General features: G+C 58.3%; 2 protein-coding genes and 1 long non-coding RNA gene across 3 annotated transcripts; 2 read left to right on the top strand and 1 right to left on the bottom strand.

Annotated features, from left to right (window-relative positions):
• Window positions 1-27: 27 nt before the first annotated feature.
• On the top strand, window positions 28-10,902 carry LOC144929162 (uncharacterized). The gene is made up of 3 exons (XR_013634458.1): window positions 28-2,393; window positions 4,662-4,844; window positions 9,535-10,902. It is a non-coding gene; the product is annotated as an uncharacterized LOC144929162 (long non-coding RNA).
• LOC140896054 (chymotrypsinogen 2) lies at window positions 259-7,795 on the bottom strand. Its single transcript, XM_073307057.1, has 7 exons — window positions 7,743-7,795; window positions 7,192-7,295; window positions 6,241-6,320; window positions 4,963-5,041; window positions 4,472-4,652; window positions 3,836-3,969; window positions 259-464 (listed from the first exon to the last, which is right to left on the bottom strand). The coding sequence occupies exons 1-7, from the start codon at window positions 7,792-7,794 to the stop codon at window positions 303-305; spliced, it is 792 nt and encodes a 263-aa protein (XP_073163158.1). The 5' UTR covers window position 7,795; the 3' UTR covers window positions 259-302.
• Window positions 10,903-12,507: 1,605 nt separating the features above from the next.
• On the top strand, window positions 12,508-14,867 carry LOC140896495 (chymotrypsinogen 2). Its single transcript, XM_073308420.2, has 4 exons — window positions 12,508-12,617; window positions 13,065-13,168; window positions 14,041-14,120; window positions 14,626-14,867. The coding sequence occupies exons 1-4, from the start codon at window positions 12,566-12,568 to the stop codon at window positions 14,822-14,824; spliced, it is 435 nt and encodes a 144-aa protein (XP_073164521.2). The 5' UTR covers window positions 12,508-12,565; the 3' UTR covers window positions 14,825-14,867.
• Window positions 14,868-20,385: the final 5,518 nt, after the last annotated feature.

Raw genomic sequence — 20,385 nt, 5'->3', positions numbered from 1 at the left:
GGGGAAGGCCGCTGGTGCCGCCTGGCATGACAGCCCTCCCCTGGCCCGCCTCGGGGCGCCCAACCCACAGCGTCCCGCAGAACTTGTAGGGCCTTCGGAGAGCCCCAGGGACAGTGGGCTACAAGGACAAACTCCCCCAGGCCGGGGGCGAGAGCAGGCGAGGCCGGGGGTCCCCACTGCCCCAGCTTTCTCCCCTCCCATGGGCCCTGTCGCGGCCCAGGAGCCAAGGACTGCAGGGCATGGGCACAGCTGGTCTCTAATGTGTCTTTATTGACCCGTCACGCTGGGAACGTGCTGCTGCGTTAATTGGCCGCGATGGTCTGGTCGATCCAGGCCCTGAGCTTGGTGACGCGGGCGTAAACGCCGGGCGTGGAGGGGGAGCAGGTCCTGCTTCCCCAGGAGACGATCCCCACCAGGGTCCAGGCGCCGTCCTGCTGGCACACCAGGGGGCCGCCGGAGTCGCCCTGCAAGGAGAAGCAGCAGGTTGGGGGGCGTCTCCTTCTAGGGGGTCGCAAAGCGAGGGGGACCTGCTCATCCACCGGCTGATCCCCAAATGCAAACGAGTCTGCGCTTGTCTGGATGGGGCCCTGTGTATCCACTGCGGGTCCCAGGGCTGGGGAGAGCTATGGGGAGCGGGGATCGCGGGCAGAGAAACAAGGGGTGTCGTAGAGAGACTGGCCCTTTAAGAGAGAAGAGGCCCATGCCCCTGTGACTGGTCAGCTGCCTCCCGGGTGGGCTTAAGAAAGGGGCCGGGGGAGGACAAGGAGAGAGGTAGGGGGCAGAGGTAGATCACATCACAGAGAGGGTGGGACTAGCTAAAGGTGCAAGCCATTGTTGGGGAGAACGGCCCAGAGCTGGGGAGCCCAGTGGAGTTTTGGGAGCTGTTGTGCTGAGACCCCTAGGAACAAGGGGAAGACCCGGGCTGGTTAGGGGGCACTGAGCCTGAACCAAGAGGATTGGTGCTGGATGGGGGATCTGGGGTAGGACTGCAAGCGAAGAGACCCGTGCAGTGGGATACCGCGGGGAGCCCTCTCCCAGGAGACCAGACTGGGGGCTCCAGGGGAAGAGTGAATCTGGGGGCCCTCAGGGGCATGGCTGAAGAGTAGAGCCTGGAGCAGGGGCAAAGAGCTGGGAACAGGCTGGATATACTCCTTGGAAAGCAGTTGTGACTGTCCTTCGGGGGTTTGGGCAGACCAGTTTTACCATGAGGGTTCTGCATGTTCCTGAACGTGTACACGAATACACCATGCCCGGAGGTAGGTCTTGAACTGCACACTGAGACACTGTATTCCTGTCTAGGGGCGATGGAAGGGGAAACTGAGGCAGATGTCCCAATTGTGCAGAAGCCTGGGGCCACCCTGCTCCAGGTGCATGGAGGAAGGGAAGGCTGGCTGCATGGAGCCAGGGGTGGACAAAGGAGGGCTATGTAGACAGCTGTAGGGATGGGGTGACAGGCAGGCAGGGATAGCTGAAGGGGGATGTGGCCAGAAGGACAGTCGTCTCGGTGGTGGCTGTGGTGAAGTGGGAATTTTCTAGGCTATTTTTAGGAAGCTGGTGTGTGCCTCAGTTTCCCCACTTTGCTGCATTGTTACCCAGTGGGGTGGAAAAGAACTGTTTGTTCTCAAGGCAGGTGAAGAGACAAGTGGTACTAGCTATCTGGGCCTGAGTCCCCATATCAATGGGGTGTCTGAGAAGACAACAGGAAACTCAATCACAGGGCTCTGACAGCCAGTGAATAAGGGATTGCCCGTCTCTGGCAGGGAAGCTGGGCAAGGATACCCAGCTGCCAAACCCCGGCCTGGAAGGCATAAGAGAAGAACTGGCTGCTAGAAGGAGTCAGGCCTCTCGTCTGGAGGTGAGGTGCCACCCGAACAGTGGGGGTCCCTGCATCTGGGCAGGGTGCTGGCACAGTGGGCCTCGCAGTGTGAGGCAGGGGAGCTGAAGGCTTCTCAATGCTTTTTTTGCCTCTGTTTTCACTAACAAGGTCAGCTCCCAGACTGCTGCGCTGGGCATCACAAAATGCGGAAGAGATGGCCAGCCCTCTGTGGAGATAGAGGCGGTTAGGGACTATTTAGAAAAGCTGGACGTGCACAAGTCCATGGGGCCGGACGAGTTGCATCCGAGAGTGCTGAAGGAATTGGCGGCTGTGATTGCAGAGCCACTGGCCATTATCTTTGAAAACTCGTGGCGAACCGGGGAAGTCCCGGATGACTGGAAAAAGTAGTGCCAATCTTTAAAAAAGGGAAGAAGGAGGATCCTGGGAACTACAGGCCAGTCAGCCTCACCTCAGTCCCTGGAAAAATCATGGAGCAGGTCCTCAAAGAATCAATCCTGAAGCACTTGCATGAGAGGAAAGTGATCAGGAACAGCCAGCATGGATTCACCACGGGAAGGTCATGCCTGACTAATCTAATCGCCTTTTATGATGAGATTACTGGTTCTGTGGATGAAGGGAAAGCAGTGGATGTATTGTTTCTTGACTTTAGCAAAGCTTTTGACACGGTCTCCCACAGTATTCTTGTCAGCAAGTTAAGGAAGTATGGGCTGGATGAATGCACTATAAGGTGGGTAGAAAGCTGGCTAGATTGTCGGGCTCAATGGGTAGTGATCAATGGCTCCATGTCTAGTTGGCAGCTGGTATCAAGTGGAGTGCCCCAAGGGTCGGTCCTGGGACCGGTTTTGTTCAATATCTTCATAAATGATCTGGAGGATGGTGTGGATTGCACTCTCAGCAAATTTGCGGATGATACTAAACTGGGAGGAGTGGTAGATACGCTGGAGGGGAGGGATAGGATACAGAAGGACCTAGACCAATTGGAAGATTGGGCCAAAAGGAATCTGATGAGGTTCAATAAGGACAAGTGCAGGGTCCTGCACTTAGGACGGAAGAACCCAATGCACAGCTACAGACTAGGGACCGAATGGCTCGGCAGCAGTTCTGCGGAAAAGGACCTAGGGGTGACAGTGGACGAGAAGCTGGATATGAGTCAGCAGTGTGCCCTTGTTGCCAAGAAGGCCAATGGCATTTTGGGATGTATAAGTAGGGGCATAGCGAGCAGATCGAGGGACGTGATCGTTCCCCTCTATTCGACATTGGTGAGGCCTCATCTGGAGTACTGTGTCCAGTTTTGGGCCCCATACTTCAAGAAGGATGTGGATAAATTGGAGAGAGTCCAGCGAAGGGCAACAAAAATGATTAGGGGACTGGAACACATGAGTTATGAGGAGAGGCTGAGGGAGCTGGGATTGTTTAGCCTGCAGAAGAGAAGAATGAGGGGGGATTTGATAGCTGCTTTCAACTACCTGAAAGGGGGTTCCAAAGAGGATGGTTCTAGACTGTTCTCAATGGTAGCAGATGACAGAACGAGGAGTAATGGTCTCAAGTTGCAGTGGGGGAGGTTTAGATTGGATATTAGGAAAAACTTTTTCACTAAGAGGGTGGTGAAACACTGGAATGCGTTACCTAGGGAGGTGGTAGAATCTCCTTCCTTAGAGGTTTTTAAGGTCAGGCTTGACAAAGCCCTGGCTGGGATTATTTAACTGGGAATTGGTCCTGCTTTGAGCAGGGGGTTGGAGTAGATGACCTTCTGGGGTCCCTTCCAACCCTGATATTCTATGATTCTATGAAGGCCAGCCTAAGGAGGCAGTGAGGCCGTGCTCTAACCCGGAGGGAGAGTGAGACCCCCGGAGGTCTGGCACATTGCAGGGGTTCTCTCTAGAGACTGGTGTAAAGTGGGGGCCACAGCATGGCCCCTGGGGATCTGTGCCAGCACTAGGAGCGATGTGTGGCCAGACAGGTGGGCACAGGGGGCCGCGGCGCTGCAGAGCTGGGTACCATGCAGGAGGAGGCTCCAGCAGCGCCCGCGCAGATCATGACGTCCGCGATCCTGAAGCCCCAGTAGGTCTTGCACTGCGTGTTGGTCAGCAGGGGCAGGGCCACCTGCTGCAGCTTGTCTGGGGTGTTCTGAGCTGGAAAACAAAGGCAGGCAGGAGACGGCGTCAGCTGGGCAGCATGGGGCAGCTCCCGATCCCTGGCACTACAGCCCCATGGCCTCGCCTGGCACTGGGACCCCAACAGAGAGGGAGGGGCCTGGAGAGCTCCCCCGGGGCCCCTCTGCAGAGGAAAGGCCCCAGCTGCCCCTGCCCTCCTGGGGCACGCACAGGGTAGCTGTGCCCAGTCAGGTGGGGACCCCTGGGGGGGCCTTCCAGCTGAATTTTCTGGGTTTGGCCTGGGACAGGGAGAGAGACAGGACCTGGAACTCTAGCCGGAAGGGGCAGAAGGCTGCCCAGAGCTGGGGGTCCTGAGTAGGGCCCCCTTTCCTAGTCCAGTATGTGCCCGGGAAGGTCAGGGGGCGGGGGACTGAGGTGAGGGGATGGCCGTCAGATCAGTTGGCTAAGTTGAGTTCCCCTTGGCACTCCAGGAGTCTGTCCTCCAAGCGGCCAGAGCGGTGCAGAGACCCGGAGACTTTACCCTTGGGATCAGTCAGGCCCCAGCCCGTGGTCACGCAGGTCAGGCCTCCGGGGAAGTCATCGGTAGCCTTGGGCAGACACACGGGGGACACGCGGGCTGTCAGCTTGGCTGGGGAGGCCAGCTTCAGCAGGGTGATGTCATTCTTCACGGTTAACATGCTGAAACTGGGGTTCTTGAAAACCTGCCACAGAAGACAGTGGAGTCTAGACCACATCCAGCACCTGTCGGAGACCCCACCGAAATCTCATCCACCCCACAGCAGGACCCATGTAGGCTGCATCCACCCCACTCCAGCCGGACTCCCCAGAGACCGTGACCACCCCCTGCAGGACCCTGAGGAGCTCTGCGCGTGAGACATGGCACAGGCTGACCTGTGAGTGTGCCGGGGGTTGAGGTGGGCACGAAGGCTCACTGGGGGCCCGGTGTTCCAGGCCCATGGAGGGAGGATGTGTGCAGCCCCCGAGGGGACCCTGTGCCGGCCAGCCCCCTACCTGGGCGATCTGCAGGACTTGCACATCCTCGGCCGGAGAGCCTTGGTCAAATTCCCCCAGAACCACACGGTCACTGGTGCTGCAGGGGGAAGAAAAGGAAGCCCCGAGTATAGGGAATGGTGGGGCAGGCCTGGCTCCCTGCAGCACCTTCTGTCCCCTCCCCCAGGCACTGCCCAGGCCTGGTGCGGGGGGATCTATGCCCAGGAAGCGTGGCAGGGGTATGGCAGGGCAGTGGGAGCCCCTGGAGCTGGCTTAGGCTCTGGGGATTGCAGGGCTGAAACAAGCAGCTGGGGACGTGTGCCCTGAGCGGAGCTCCCTTCATCAGGACACTGATGCCTGGGCCCCATCCCCAGCAGTATCTGCCAGGACAGCTCAGTGCAGATGGCACATCCATCCCCTCTGCGTCCCCTCACCCGCCTGTCCAACGCTAGTGCCTGGTTCTTGCAGGGTTGCCAGACGTCCGTTTTTTTACTGGAACGCCCGGTTGAAAAGGGACCCTGGTGACTCTGGTCTGCACCGCTGACTGACCTGTTAAAAGTCTGGTCGGTGGCGCAGCAGCGCTAAGGCAGGCTCCCTGCCTGACCTGGTACCATATGGCTCCCAGATGCGGCAACATGTCCCGCGGCCCCTAGGCGCAGGGGCAATCAGGGAAGCTCTGGGATCCACAGCCAATAGGAGCTGCGGGGGCGGTGCCTGCAGGCTTGGGCAACGCGCCTCAGTCTAGTCTGACTGCTTCTGGGAGCAGCATGGAGCCACTGCCAGGGCAAGCGGGAACCCTGCCTTGGCCCCGCTGCACCACCGACTGGAGCCGCCTTAGGTAAGCGCTGCTGAACCCGACCCCTGAACCCCCTCCTGCACCGCGAACCCCTTGCCCCAGGTTAGAACCCCCTCCTGCATCCTAACTGCCTCCAAGACCCTACACCCCTCACCTGCACCCCAACCCTCTGCCCCAGCCCTGAGCCCCTTCCAGGAGCCCACAGCCCCACCTGCATCACAACCCCCTCCCCCAGCCTGGAGCCCCTCGTGCACCGCAAACCCCTCTTACCAAGCCCCACCCCAGAGCTCGCACCCTCAGCCGGAGCCCTCCCATACCCCAGCCCCCTACCCCAGCTCGGTGAAAGTGAGTTAGGGTGGGAGAGAGCGAGCGACTGAGGGAGGGGGGCTGGAGTGAGAAGGCTCAGGGCCTCAGGGAAGGGGCAAGGAAGTTTGGTTTTGTGCAATTAGAAAGTTGGTAAACCTAGGGCCTTGGCACCCCATGGCTCCCACCTAGGTTCCTACCTGACTCTGCAGTGGGCAGCCGTGACCACCCAGTTCTCGCTAATCAGGGAGCCGCCGCAGAAATGGAAGCCGGTATTGTCCTGTGGGGAGGGGGAGAGCAGGCAGTGTTTGAGCTGGCCTACCATGGCCACGTGCCAGGGACCCCCGCTGCTGTCTGGAGGGGGCTGCCAGGAACTAAGGGAGGGGAATCGGGGCCAGAGCATCAAAATAAGGGGGAGCAGCTGGCTGAGACCCATCCCTGGGAAGCAGGCGCCCCTTCCTAGCAGCCAGTGCCCTCTGCCCCATTTGCCAGGCTCTGCCAGACACAGATTGCAGCAGGGGCAGGCCTGCCCCACCCCGCAGGGATCTCTGCCGAGCCTGTGTGCTTGGAAGGGAGCCAGGGTGTGCGATGCCCGGCAGGGGCTGGGAGCGGCAGGAGAGAAGGGAACTCGGGGCAGGGGACGGGTTCCCACCAGATCCTGGGTGCTGGAGCTGAGGGGCTCTGGGAGCAGGGCTGGGGGAAGGGTCCTGGCAGGTGCCCTTGGAGTGGCAGAGAGGCCAGGTCAGTTCATCCCACTATCTTGGGCAGCGCTGCCTCTGTCGGGTAACAGGCCCTTGTTCCACAGTAGAGCAGGCACCGACTGGGGGCAGGGAGGCTGGGAATCCATCTACACACTGGAGCCAATCTAAGCAGCTAGGGACAGCCAGTGCTGCTGGGAAACACACACAGAACGTGGAGGCGGGTGCTGCAGGGAGCAGCTGGGGGCCCAGATGCCAAGGTGATGGGCATGTGCAGGCCCTGCCAGATGAATCCCCAGTAGCACTGAGACACTGCCTAGCTGCCCTGGGACACCATGAAATCACATCCCCACCTCCCCGGGTTCTCTAAGGGCCAGGCCCCTCCTGCCTTTCCCCACAGCTTTGCTCCCCACGGGGGTCCCTGCCTGGCCGAAGGGGTTGCTGGGCTCTCACCTGCAGGGAGACCTGCCAGGGCCAGGATCCAGGAACCGCCGTCTCGCCGTTCACGATTCGTGCATAACCGCTGATGACAGGTTGGATGGCAGGGAGGCCGCAGCCTGCAGGAGGGAAGGAGAGGAGTTGACCACAGCTCCTGGTGTCCAGCGGGGAGGGAGCACAGCGCTAGGGCCCAGGCTGCTCCGTGGGGCACCCCAGCAGTGGGGCAGTAGCTGGGGGATCGGTCAGTGGCTGGGGGACCTTGCTACAGCCATGGGCATGCACTGCCCACTCCAGTTCACCTGGGGGCGTCCCCCAGAGCCAGGGCTGTACTGCCACCATGGGGGGAGGATGGACTGGGGGGGCCCTGAGCGCTGTCAAGCACAGCATGGCGTTGGCCGCATCCATCTGCGCCATCAGCAGTGTCTCTCCAGCCGCGGGATTAGCGACAGGGCTGGGGCCACCGTCACCTGCATCTTCTCGGGAGCTCCCTGTGGCAGAGAGACCCTTCCCCGGCTCTGGGCCTTCCAGCCCCTGCTGGCAGTCGAAGGAGGCCGGGTGGCACTTACCATGGGCAGCGCCCAAGAAGGCGAGGCAGGGCAGGAGCCAGAGGAAAGCCATTCTGCTTCTTACATGGGTGGCAGAGACCAAGCAGGGTCAGCAGCCCTTTATATACTCTTGCCAGGAGGCAGCTCAGAAAGGGACAGGAGCCAATTTTCCACCCTGCTGTCCTTGGGGAGATAAGCTGGCAGCCCCAAAGGAGCCATGGGCAGAGCACCAGGGGTCAGGCTGGCTGGGGGCAGGGCTTGGGACCGCAGCAGCTGCTGTCTGGAGGAGTGTGGGGAGCCAGAGAGCCAATGGACATAGGCCTGGGAGCAGGGAGCCCGTGGGAGTCAGTGACCCTCTACCCTCAAGGGAGTGACAACCCCGGGAGATCCGGGTGCCAGGCAGCCAGGGCCTTGCCTCGCAGTGTGGGGTGCACACTGGCCCTCCCCACTGAGGTGTTAGTGATGAGCAAATTGTTCTGGCGTACAGTTGGCACCGCCTAATCCTCCCAGCACCATGCATTTTGAGCCAGCACCCTCCAGTGGCCCCCACCCCAGCCAGATGGGCCACTGCAGAGCAGGGACTAGCCCCAGGGTCCTTTAGTGTGTCCGGGATGTAGCTGCATGGAGAACCCAGGAGTCCTGAGCCCTGGTCCCTGCAGTTGCCCCGCCCGCTTCAGTGCATATTGTCATGATGTTGTGGGAATAACAGCCCCATTTATACCTGTTATTCCCTCTCTCCTTGCGCTTCTTGTGGTGCGGTTTCCTTCAGAGCACCTTTGCTTTGACAGCCCTGCCCCGGACCTCGCACTGGCTGGTTGTGCTGTCCCAGGGCAGGGGCTGGGGTGCAGCCCAAGACCTCCATCTGCCAGCCCATCTCAGGGTTTCTTTGTTCTGGGTCCCCCAGAGAACTGGTTTTCGGGCCGAGCTGCTGACCCTGGAGGGGGATTGCCCAGCCCAGTCCTGCAGGAATGGACACTCGGGGCCAGAGGGTGGGCGTTGGGGTCATGGGGGTGCTGGTGCTGCATGCGAGGAAGTGGAAAGCGGCTGCTTGTGCCCGAGGCTAAACTGAGCTGGTATCAGCAGGGCGTATGATTAGCCAGACGCCAGCCCAGGCCTGGCTTTAACCCCTTGACAGTCTCTAGCGTCCGTCCCCAGGAGGTGTAGGGCTGAGCCCTTGGTGTGGCAGATGCCAACCTAGCAAGTGCTGAGACAGGCTGATTCCCCCACCAGGGACAGCTCTGGTTTCCACAACATGGGAGATTGCCAAGGGGCAGAGGAGAGGCTGCCCCCGTGTGAGGAGAGGGCCCCAACAAGGTTGTGTCACCTCCAGAGAAGAGCTGGAGGGGATTTGGCTAAGTGGCTCAGAGTTGAGGAAAAACAATGAGGAGTCTGCTGGCACCTTAAAGATTTATTTGGGCATAAGCTTTCATGGGTAAAAAACCCACTTCTTCAGATGCATGGAGTGAAAATGACAGATCCAGGCATAGATAGATACTGGCACATGAAGAGAAGGGAGGTACCTCACCAGTGGAGAACCCATGCGGACAGGGCCAATTCAGTCCACTCCCAATAATTGATGAGGAAGGTGTCAATTCCAAGAGAGGGGAAATTGCTTAGGCCCAAATAAATTTGTTAGTCTTTAAGGTGCCACTGTAATCCTCATTGTTTTTATGGATACAGACAAACGCGACTACCCCTATGATACTTGACATCATGCAGAGTTGAGGGAATCAAGAAGGCTCGTAGGTGCCCAACTCCCATGGGAAGAGGCGCCTAATTCCCATTGTGAATGCCACCTTTGATCTTTTCTTAGGTCCGGAGATGGTGGCAGCGGCTGCTGCCCCTTTTAGCCAGGAAGTGAGGCCTGGCCGGTCGCTGCAGGAGGAAGAGGAAGGGAGGATGCACATCACGAGTTTCTTTGGCTAGTAAACACAAAGAATGGCCTTGGCCCAGGGTGGCTGGCCTGGATCCTACTGGGATCTGGGAAGTGGGTGGGCGAAAGCCCGCCCGCTGCTAAAGGACCCCCCCCCCCTCAGCCTAAGGGGAGGATCCACAGGACCCGAAAATCAAATGATTCCGGGGGACAACTAATGAAATAACAGGGACAGGAGTGTGGTCAAAGGGTCAAACGAAGGGAACCGGAAGGGGACACCGAGCAGAGAACCCTGGACAGCGCCCACTGCTCCTCAAAGGCATCAAGGGAGTCAGTGGATGCCGCCCAGAGGAACTTTGCCCGGAGGCGTGAACAGACGGAGGATCGGAAATAGGCCCCGCAGTCACAGGAGACCCTGGCTGGGTTTGTCTGGAACAATCCAGACATCATGAGACTAACATGACTGCTACTCTGAAATATTATGTATAGTGCCAATAAAAATAAATAATACTTTATGCCATTTATAATCGACCTGTGGAACTCATTGCTACAGGACATCATGGCGTTAAGGGCTGAGTCTGGATTTCCAAAGTGCTGATTAATCTCCTTACTGGGATCAAGGTGTTTAGCTGGGATGCATGGGCAGGGTCACCCTGTTTATGACTTGAGAACATACTCTGATTATCAGAGGGAGTCAGGGGGTAATAGCTTCACAACTGGCCAGGTGCATTGTGGACGGTGCTCAGCTTTTTCCGAAGCATTGGGGTTGGGCCCAGCTGGAGTCAGGCCACTGAGCTGGAAGGACCCCCATCAGAGTGGGGGTGGCCCATCTGAACCTTCACCTGCTCCCAGGTGGGTTATTTTCCTTCAGATAATCACCCCAGTTTCAATTATTTTAGTGATTTATTTCAAAATACGTGTCACCAAGTATGCCTGGAACAATCCAGACAACGAAAATTATTCAGGAAATGTTTTTTGTCAAATAGATTCCTCACTAGGCATATGTGACGAAGTGGGACTCTTCTTAATGTTTCCTCTGAATAGTGTGGGGGTGCCTCAGTTTCCCCTAGGCAGTTCTTAAGTATCTAGGTGGTGGGGTAAGGGTGTATGATCATTGCAGAGCCCTAGAGGGCCGGTGTGTGCAGGAGTCTGGACACAGAGAATGGCCGACACCCTGTTTCCTGGCAACTGATGGCCTGGGCCCTCCCCCCCTACGAGGTGAGAGCTAAAGGGTTGGAGAACAAAGGAATCAGGTGACCACCTGGCCCGGGAAAGGAACAAAGCCCAGAGGAGGAGGGGCTGGAGGGAGTTTCAGTTTGGGGCTGGCTGGGACATGGAGTGAAGTGCAGACGTGGTTGTCTGGCTCACTGCCCCCCAAAATGGACCCAGCTGAGGGGTCCCGTTCTCTGCACCTGCAAGCTCTGTTTTAGACCATGTTCCTGTCGTCTAATAAACCTTCTGTTTTACTGGCTGGCTGAGAGTCCCGTCTGACTGCGAAGTTGGGGTGCAGGACCCTCTGGCTTCCCCAGGAGCCCCACCTGAGTGGACTCACTGGGGGGAAGCGCACGGAGGGGCAGAGGATGCTGAATGCTCTGAGGTCAGACCCAGGAAGGTGTGAGCTGTGTGTCCTGAAGACAGGCTGCTCCCAGAAAGGCGACTACCCCAGAGTCCTGACTGGCTTCATGGGGAGCAGTTCCAGAGCATCGCCCAGGGACTCCGTGACAGCATATTAATATGTAACTTTGAGTAATTCATTTAAACTACAGAACAGGAACGTATTTCCTGCCCCTTCAGAAGCAGTGCAAAGGCTTGGGGGAGCCAGGGGTAATGGAGGAGCAGGAAGGAGCCTGGGAGTGAACCTGGAGGGTTGTTGGATGTGGGTGGGAGAAATATGAAACAGATTTGGGTGGGGGGGGGCAGGGAGGGATTGTTAGGGAGCCTCCCCCATGCAGACCCTGGCTGACCCCTAGCCTCTCCCATTCAGTCAGGCACATCTGCCCCTTTCCCCATATGTTCCTGCACCCCTTCCCCATCTGTCCCTGCATCCCCTCCTACCATCCCCATGTGTACCTGCACCCCCTTTCCCCGTTCCCATGTGTTTCTGTGCCCCCACTCAGTCACCTGCCTTCCCCCATGTGTCCCTGCACTCCCTCCCCCATCTCCATGTGTCCCTGCCCGCTCCCCCCTGTACCCACGTCTCCACTGCCATTCAGCCCCTGCTGCAAGTCTGGGACCTGGGAGCGCCTACTCAGTTCTAGCACCACAGTGGTCCCTGGTGGGCAAAAGGCGGAACTGCAGCAACTTTCCAGCAGAATTTATTTTCTGTAAAGAAACAGGCTGCGTGGGACATTAATTACGTGTGTGCGCAGTGGCGCAGAATTCCCCCAGAAGTAACACTTGCCGCCAGCAAGGCACGGTGCGCGAGGAGAGGCCGGGTCACAGGGTGACTGGTAAAACACCATTTGGATGGTAAACCAAAGAAGCAGCCCACTGAGCATTAGGACAGCTTTCGCAGAGCCCTGGGCATTGTGTTCTCCCCTCTGCACAGCCTGCAGGATGCTGAGTGGGGAAGGGAAGCATGCATCATGCACTGCAGGACATGGTGCCTGGCTCCCTGGGGTTGTCACTCCCCTGAGGGCAGAGGGTCGCAGACTCCCATGGGCTCTCTGCTCCCAGGTCTTGGCCCTCTGGCTCCCACGCAGCTCCCTGGCTCCCCACACTCCTCCAGGGAGCAGCTGCTGTGGTCCCAGCTCCTGGCCCAAGCCCTGCCCCCAGGCCAGCCTGCCCCTTGGAACTCTGCCCATGGCCCCTCAGGGATGCCCAGCTTATCTCCCCAATGGCCCCAGACAGCAGGGTGAAAAACTGGCTCCTGTCTCTTTCTTAGCTGCCACCTCCCCAGAGCTGCCCCTGGCAGGAGTATAAAAAGGGCTGCTGACCCTGCTTGGTCTCCACGACCCATGTAAGAAGCAGAATGGCTTTCCTCTGGCTCCTGCCCTGCCTCGCCTTCCTGGGCACTGCCCATGGTAAGTGCCACCCGGCCTCCTTCGACTGCCAGCAGGGGCTGGAAGGCCCAGAGCCGGAGAAGGGTCTCTCTGCCACAGGGAGCTCCCGAGAAGACGCAGGTGACGGTGGCCCCAGCCCTGTCGCTAATCCCGCGGCTGGAGAGACACTGCTGATGGCGCAGATGGATGCGGCCAATGCCATGCTGTGCTTGACAGCGCTCGGGGCCCCCCCAGTCCATCCTTCCCCCATGGTGGCAGTACAGCCCTGGCTCTGGGGGACACCCCCAGGTGAACTGGAGTGGGCAGTGCATGCCCATGGCTGTAGCAAGGTCCCCCAGCCACTGACCGATCCCCCAGCTACTGCCCCACTGCTGGGGTGCCCCACGGAGCAGCCTGGGCCCTAGCGCTGTGCTCCCTCCCCGCTGGACACCAGGAGCTGTGGTCAACTCCTCTCCTTCCCTCCTGCAGGCTGCGGCCTCCCTGCCATCCAACCTGTCATCAGCGGTTATGCACGAATCATGAACGGCGAGACGGCGGTTCCTGGATCCTGGCCCTGGCAGGTCTCCCTGCAGGTGAGAGCCCAGCAACCCCTTCGGCCAGGCAGGGACCCCCGTGGGGAGCAAAGCTGAGGGGAAAGGCAGGAGGGGCCTGGCCCTTAGAGAACCCGGGGAGGTGGGGATGTGATTTCATGGTGTCCCAGGGCAGCTAGGCAGTGTCTCAGTGCTACTGGGGATTCATCTGGCAGGGCCTGCACATGCCCATCACCTTGGTATCTGGGCCCCCAGCTGCTCCCTGCAGCACCCGCCTCCACGTTCTGTGTGTGTTTCCCAGCAGCACTGGCTGTCCCTAGCTGCTTAGATTGGCTCCAGTGTGTAGATGGATTCCCAGCCTCCCTGCCCCCAGTCGGTGCCTGCTCTACTGTGGAACAAGGGCCTGTTACCCGACAGAGGCAGCGCTGCCCAAGATAGTGGGATGAACTGACCTGGCCTCTCTGCCACTCCAAGGGCACCTGCCAGGACCCTTCCCCCAGCCCTGCTCCCAGAGCCCCTCAGCTCCAGCACCCAGGATCTGGTGGGAACCCGTCCCCTGCCCCGAGTTCCCTTCTCTCCTGCCGCTCCCAGCCCCTGCCGGGCATCGCACACCCTGGCTCCCTTCCAAGCACACAGGCTCGGCAGAGATCCCTGCGGGGTGGGGCAGGCCTGCCCCTGCTGCAATCTGTGTCTGGCAGAGCCTGGCAAATGGGGCAGAGAGCACTGGCTGCTAGGAAGGGGCGCCTGCTTCCCAGGGATGGGTCTCAGCCAGCTGCTCCCCCTTATTTTGATGCTCTGGCCCCAGTTCCCCTCCCCTGGTTCCCAGTAGCTCCCGCCAGGCAGACTTGGGGGGTACCCAGCACACAGCTGTTGTGGGCTGGCTCAGTCACCACCCGCTCTCCCTCTCCCCGCAGGACAACACCAGCTTCCATTTCTGCGGCGGCTCCCTGATCAGCGAGAACTGGGTGGTCACCACTGCCCACTGCAGCGTCAGGTAGGAACCGGGGCAGGAACTGCGGAGCACCATGGTCCTAGCACTAGCGTTGGACAGGCGGGCGAGGGGACGCAGAGGGGATGGATGTGCCATCTGCACTGAGCTGTCCTGGCAGATACTGCTGGGGATGGGGCCCAGGCATCAGTGTCCTGACACAGGGAACTCCTCTCGGGTAGCATGTCCCTGGCTGCTTCCTTCAGCCCTGCAATCCCCTGCCCGGCTGCCCAGGCCCTGAACCTACCTCTAGCCATCCCTCCCTCCCTGCCTGCCTGTCACCCCATCCCTGCATCTGTCCATGCAGCCCCCCTTGATCTAACCAGGGATCTATGCATCCCTCCCTCCCTCCCTTCCTTTAGGCTCCCCTTTCCCTGCCCGCAATCCCCGCTCCCCATAGCTCTCCCGAGCCCTGGGACCCGCAGTGGATACACAGGGCTCCATCCAGACAAGCGCAGACTCGTTTGCATTTGGGGATCAGCCAGGTGCCCCTCGCTTTGCGACCCCCTAGAAGGAGACGCCCCCCAACCTGCTGCTTCTCCTTGCAGGGCGACTCCGGCGGCCCCCTGGTGTGCCAGCAGGACGGCGCCTGGACCCTGGTGGGGATCGTCTCCTGGGGAAGCAGCACCTGCTCCCCCTCCACGCCCGGCGTTTACGCCCGCATCACCAAGCTCAGGGCCTGGATCGACCAGACCATCGCGGCCAATTAACGCAGCAGCACGTTCCCAGTGTGATGGGTCAATAAAGACACATTAGAGACCAGCTGTGCCCATGCCCTGCAGTCCTTGGCTCCTGGGCCGCGACAGGGCTCATGTGGTGGATGGGGTACAATCGAAACCAAAGGCACAGGGTGTCTGGTCTATCTGCATCCCCTGGTGGGATCATGCACATGGCTACGTACTGCAGCGCATGGTACCATCCCGTAGCATCGACAGATCATCTAGTCCAGCCCCCTGCGCAGAGGCAGGCCCAAGCAAACCTAGATCAGCCCTGACAGGGGTTTGTCCCACCTGTTCTTAAACCTCTCCTGACAGATTCCATAGCTTCCCTTGGAACTTACCTACCCTGAGAGTTAGAAAGTTTTTCCTCACATCAAACCTACATCTCCCTTGCTGCAGATAAAGCCCATTAGGTCTTGTCCTGCCCTCAGCAGACACAGCAAATAATTGATCTTTCTAACAGCCCTGAACATGTTTGAAGACTTACCAGGTACCTCCTCAGCCATCTTTTCTCCAGACTAAACATGCCCATGGCTGACCAGGTTTAACCTTTCCTCACAGGGCAGGTTTTCTAAACTTTTGATCCATTTTGTTGCTGTTCTCTGGACTCTCAATTTGTCCACATCTTCCCTAAGGTGCGGTGCCCAGAACTGGACATTGGGGGCCTCCCCAGTGCTGAGCAGAATGGGACAATGACCTCCTATGCCTTACACACAACACTCCTTTTAATACACCCCAGAGCCATATTAGCCTTTTTCACAGATATGTCACGTTGCTGACCCCTGCTCAGTTTGTGGCGCATTGTAACCTCCAGCCCCTCTCAGCAGTGCTGCTGCCAGCCAGTTATCCCCAGGTTGTAGCTGGACACGGGCTGCAGTTTGACATTAACTCGTCCACTTTGCAGGAGTGGTGGCACAAATCACACAGGTGCTGCCCACCCTCCAGTGCCTCCCCATCATTCCTTTTGAAGGAGAAACTGGGAAGAAATCCGTGTACATCTCAGCCCAGCGTACCACGGGCCATGCTCCAGCCACACCCACGTGAGGGCAGAAGCATGGAAGGCACAGTAACGAGAGGTGTGCTTGGCCATGGGGATGCTCACACCTGAGCTAGGCTATGCCGGGTGCAGATAACCTGGGAGAACTGTGCAGTGAAGACACAGTCTGGCAGTGCCAGTCTGCTAGCAGGCTGGACAGGTCCTAGTAGTTCAAAGTCCCCACCCAATAGAATTCAGCAGCCAAGCCGTCCCTCTGGGCTTGCCTGGCTGGGGAGCAAAGAACCCCTCCAGCCATGGCTCCTCGATACCCTTCTTCTTTGAGCCGGCAGCCGGGGCTGCAACCCAGCGTGACAGTGCAAAGCTGTCCTCTCGGTGTTTGCTGGCAAGGCCGGGCCCAGGTTTGTTCCAGCAGCAGCGTGGCACTTTCCATAGACCCTCTCTCGGAAACTTGATTAATTATGCGAGTGGAGCCCCAGGGGGCCCAGACCTGGTCCCACACGTGGCTGGACCGGACTCCCAACCACGTTGCTGAGCACAGCCCCAGCTTCTCACTGAAGTGCCAGGCCGCGCCGGGGGTGTGGCAGCCAGTACGCCCTGTGCCAGCTCCTTGGGTGCCCCGGCTGGTACACGCCGTGTCAGCCGTTCAGCGTGCGCTGATCACTGGGGAAGGGTCTCACACATTTACACAACCTGCACTTCCGCCTGCACTGATCCCCCCGGACCCCTACAGTTGCCAGCCAAGATCGGCCCAAGAGGTTGGACACTGTGACTGCAGAGGATCTTCTGCTCTCACTGCAGGAGTTGCCCCATTCTGTGGCCTCGGGGCTGTGAGGCCCCACAGGTTAGAGCGTGGGGCTGCTGGTCCCTGGGGGCTGGTACACTCAGCAGCGCCGGCAGAGTCACCAGACACAGGCTGCTGGCGTTCTGGGGCCAAGCACCACGGGCTGCGTGAGGGGCAGTGTGCTGGGGGCCCTGCCAGCGAGGGGCATTACTGAAGCCTGGTGTCGATGCAGCTAGGCGACCCTAGATGGCTGCCATGGCAGACCCTGCTTCTTCGCCTGGCTCTGGTCCCTGGCTTCTGACCCTGCCTCTGTTCCCACCGGCTAGGCTGGACCCCCACGCCCTGGCTGGGACAGTGGGAATTCCATCCCACAGGCGAGATCCCAGCCGACAGAAGTGAGCCATGCCTCCCCCACCACAGCAGTGGGTTGCTGGGGCCTGCAGCCCATGGCTCGCCTGCTTCAGTCCCTTCAGATCTCCCTGGTGCCAGACAGCCCACCCCAGGGCCCAGCCCATGAACACTGCCAGCAGGGGACACAGCCCTGGGCATGGTGACAGCCCACGCGAGGTGGGGTATTTGATGGGCATGGGGGGCTCCAAACACCACATGGCCCCTTGCTGAGGCTCTGCCCCGAGGCTGCATTTGCAGGACAGCAGCCAGGCACAAGAGCCTCAAATGCCCTTCTTGGTGTGACAGTCCTTGTGTGTGGGGTGGGTCACTCTGAGCCTGGCACTGGGGGCAGACACTGACTGTGGTTCTTTTTCAGGGGCTGACTATGTGATGTCCCCCCAGCTGTGGGTCAAAAGTGCAACTGAAGCAGCCTCTGGCTGTTTAGAATATTTTTTTTAAGGGGACACCTGGGGCTGGGGACCTCCACGGGTTCCAGGGGAGTCGAAGCAGGATCAGCTTGAGCCCAGGGTGGTTTTGGGAAAAAGAAAAAAGAGCAGGTGGCAGCTCTCCCCGGAGCACTGCTGTGAGTAGACCAATCAGGCAGTGGTGGAAACGGCTGGTGGAGTCTGGAGCAGGCTGCCCAGCGCTGCGGGAGAGAGAACAAAGCAGCAACTGCCACCAGAAAAGAAGGGCCGCAGCGAGTGAGGAGCCAGTGACTAGGGCCCCCCGACGTCAGAGGGCCGCCAGGGACAGAGCTCAAAGGGAGAAAGCCAGAGAGAGCAGGAGCAGTAGGGCTAGCCACAAACAGGCAGTACCTAGAAAGAGGAAAGATAATGGTGTAAGGGGAAAAGAGGGAAAGTTAAAGGAAGAACAATGCTGTTAAATGAGAGGAAAAATAGCCGAAGAGTCTCTAAGAAACTATTAGAAAACATTGTTAGAAAACTGGGAGAAAAGTACAGCCCCAATGAAATGTGAAGGAAATAAACTGTAACTAAAGTGAAACTGACTTAAGAAATAAAGCGGAAGTGAGTTGTAGTGAAAGAAAGAAAATAGTAAGGACTGTAAAACAAACCATCCAAACAGCATCCTAAGGCAGACAAGGTGAAAAGATAGGAATAAAGAAATTGTGAGAGCAAAGGGACTGTAAGCCAGAAAGGAGCAGAGGGATAACAGTTCAGCCAAGAAGCCAACATATTGCATCAAGGAATTTAGGCTGCAACTCAAACCAGTAAACCAAGGTTGCACAAGAGGATTGCCCAAAATAACTAAACAGCCTAAGAACTTTTTCTCCAACCTCTGGGCTTATGGAGGCTGAAAACCAGGAAACTGACAAGGGGGTATGGAACTGTGGGGTTTGTGTTCTAGTACACTGGTTTTCAAACTGTGGATCATGACCCAGCAGCGCTGGGTTGCAGAATGTAAGGCAGTGGGTCGTGGCAGCTCTGGTCAGCACTACCGACCGGGCCATTAAAAGTCCCATTGGCGGTGCTGCCCGGCAAAGGCAGGCTAGTCCCTACCTGTCCTGGGGCACCGCGCTGTGCCCCGGAAGCGGTGAGCAGCAGGTCTGGATCCTTTACGTGGGGGAGGAGGGGGCTCTGCGTGCTGCCCCTGCCCCGAGCACCAGCTCTGCACTGCCAATGGGAGCTGGGGTGGGGGAACGTTCCTGTGAGTGAGTGTAGCCAGACAGACAGCCCCCCCCTCTCAGACCAGCATTGCTGGAAACACAGGAGGAAGCAGGAACAGGGCACTTAACATATATTCCAGCACAGCCTTTGAAGCTGTGAAAGCACAGGTGTGCTGCTACAATGTGCCTCTGGGAACAGATACAACGATTAAGCTCACAGCAGGCAGAGGCCCTGTGACAGACATGGCTCTTAGCCCCTACTAAATAGCGTGATGCACACACACCAACATCCTAGGTGGGAAAATATTTACCCTGATAAAAGAAATGTCCAGTAGTCAAAACTTATTGTTTCTCTCCCTTGCAAGTGTAAACTACTCTTGCGAAAGCTGGCGTCACCCAGACAGACCAGCCTCAATTTGGCATAAGAAAGGAGAAAGAGAATAAAGGAGTACAGAGGTATAAGTAGGGGACCTACAGCACCATGATTTTTGAGTGCTTTTCACTATCTATCTGCTGGTCAGATAAGTGACAGCCTCCCAAGGCTTCTGCAGCTAAGAGGGTCCCTACGCCTTGTCCCTTATTCGTCTTTCCGCGGAATTGAGTGACCGATCCTGGCTTGGCACCGCTGGAATCGAGAGATGCAAGGAGGGTAAGAAGCACCCACACCTGATCTCCTATCTTTAGTGTACACATATTTTGAAATAGAGCTCTATACTTTGTTTTCTTTCTTTGGGATTGTGGCTTCAGTTTTGTAACTTGTTTGTGTGTGTAACATCTCTACATTTAAATAAGTAGGCACTAGCAATTTTGTAACCACATGATTAGAATCTAGCTTAATAAATTTTGGTAACCATTTATGCATAAGCCTGACTTGTTTTCTCTGGTTTACTGTAAAGCAGCCAACACAATTAAAGAACCTCAGCCGTTTTGGCTCTAAAGCCTGGCCATTAGGTGAGAGTACTAAGAGCCTAGCGTTGAGTTGTGCCGCCTCCACGGGGCAAACTCTTGGGGCACCTGTCAGTCAATCCTGGCTGCCCGCTGCGAAGGAGCTCTGAGCTCTAGCAGTTAAAGTCACGGGTGTGGAGAGGCTCTTAGTGCTGCCATTGGGGCACCTGTCAGTCAGTATTGACTGCCCGCTGCGAAGGAGCTCTGAGCTCTAGCAGTTAAAGTCACGGGTGGTTAGGACCTTGGGGCATCCGTCAGCCTAGCCCGGGCTGCCCGCCGCGAAGGGACAGTGCGTCCTAGCGGTTAAAGTCACGGATGGTATAAACGGGCATAGCTGGCACCTCACCAAACATCCTTGGCCGTCGGCTAACAGTGAGAGCCATGCGGAGCCGCTTGCGCACCTCCGCCTAGGAGCCAGACCTCCTGCTGGCCGCTTCCAGGGTGCAGGACAGGCAGGAAGCCTGCCTGAGCACCTCTGCTGCGCCGCTGACCAGCAGCCGCCCGAGGTAACCCGTGCCCCAGCCCCGTGCCCCAATCCCCTGCCCCAGCCCCAAACCCGGAGCCCCTTCCTGCACCCCCAACCCCTTATCCCTGACCCCACACCAGAGCTTGCACCGCCAGCCCAGAGCCCTGACCCCCTCCAACACCTCAACCCCCTGCCCCAGCCATGAACCCCCCCCACACCCAGAACCCCTCATCCCCAGCTCTGTTGGGTTGCAGGCATCAACAATTTTCTTCAACTGGGTCTCCAGAAAAAAAAGTTTGAAAACTACTCCTCTAGTGCATTGTGTTCACTAATTCAAAATGCTGTTGTT

Source organism: Lepidochelys kempii, chromosome 12, assembly GCF_965140285.1.
Source record: "Lepidochelys kempii isolate rLepKem1 chromosome 12, rLepKem1.hap1, whole genome shotgun sequence".
NCBI lineage: Eukaryota > Metazoa > Chordata > Testudines > Cheloniidae > Lepidochelys > Lepidochelys kempii.
Note: the sequence above shows the minus strand (reverse complement) of the source record. Positions and strands in the feature narration are given on the sequence as shown.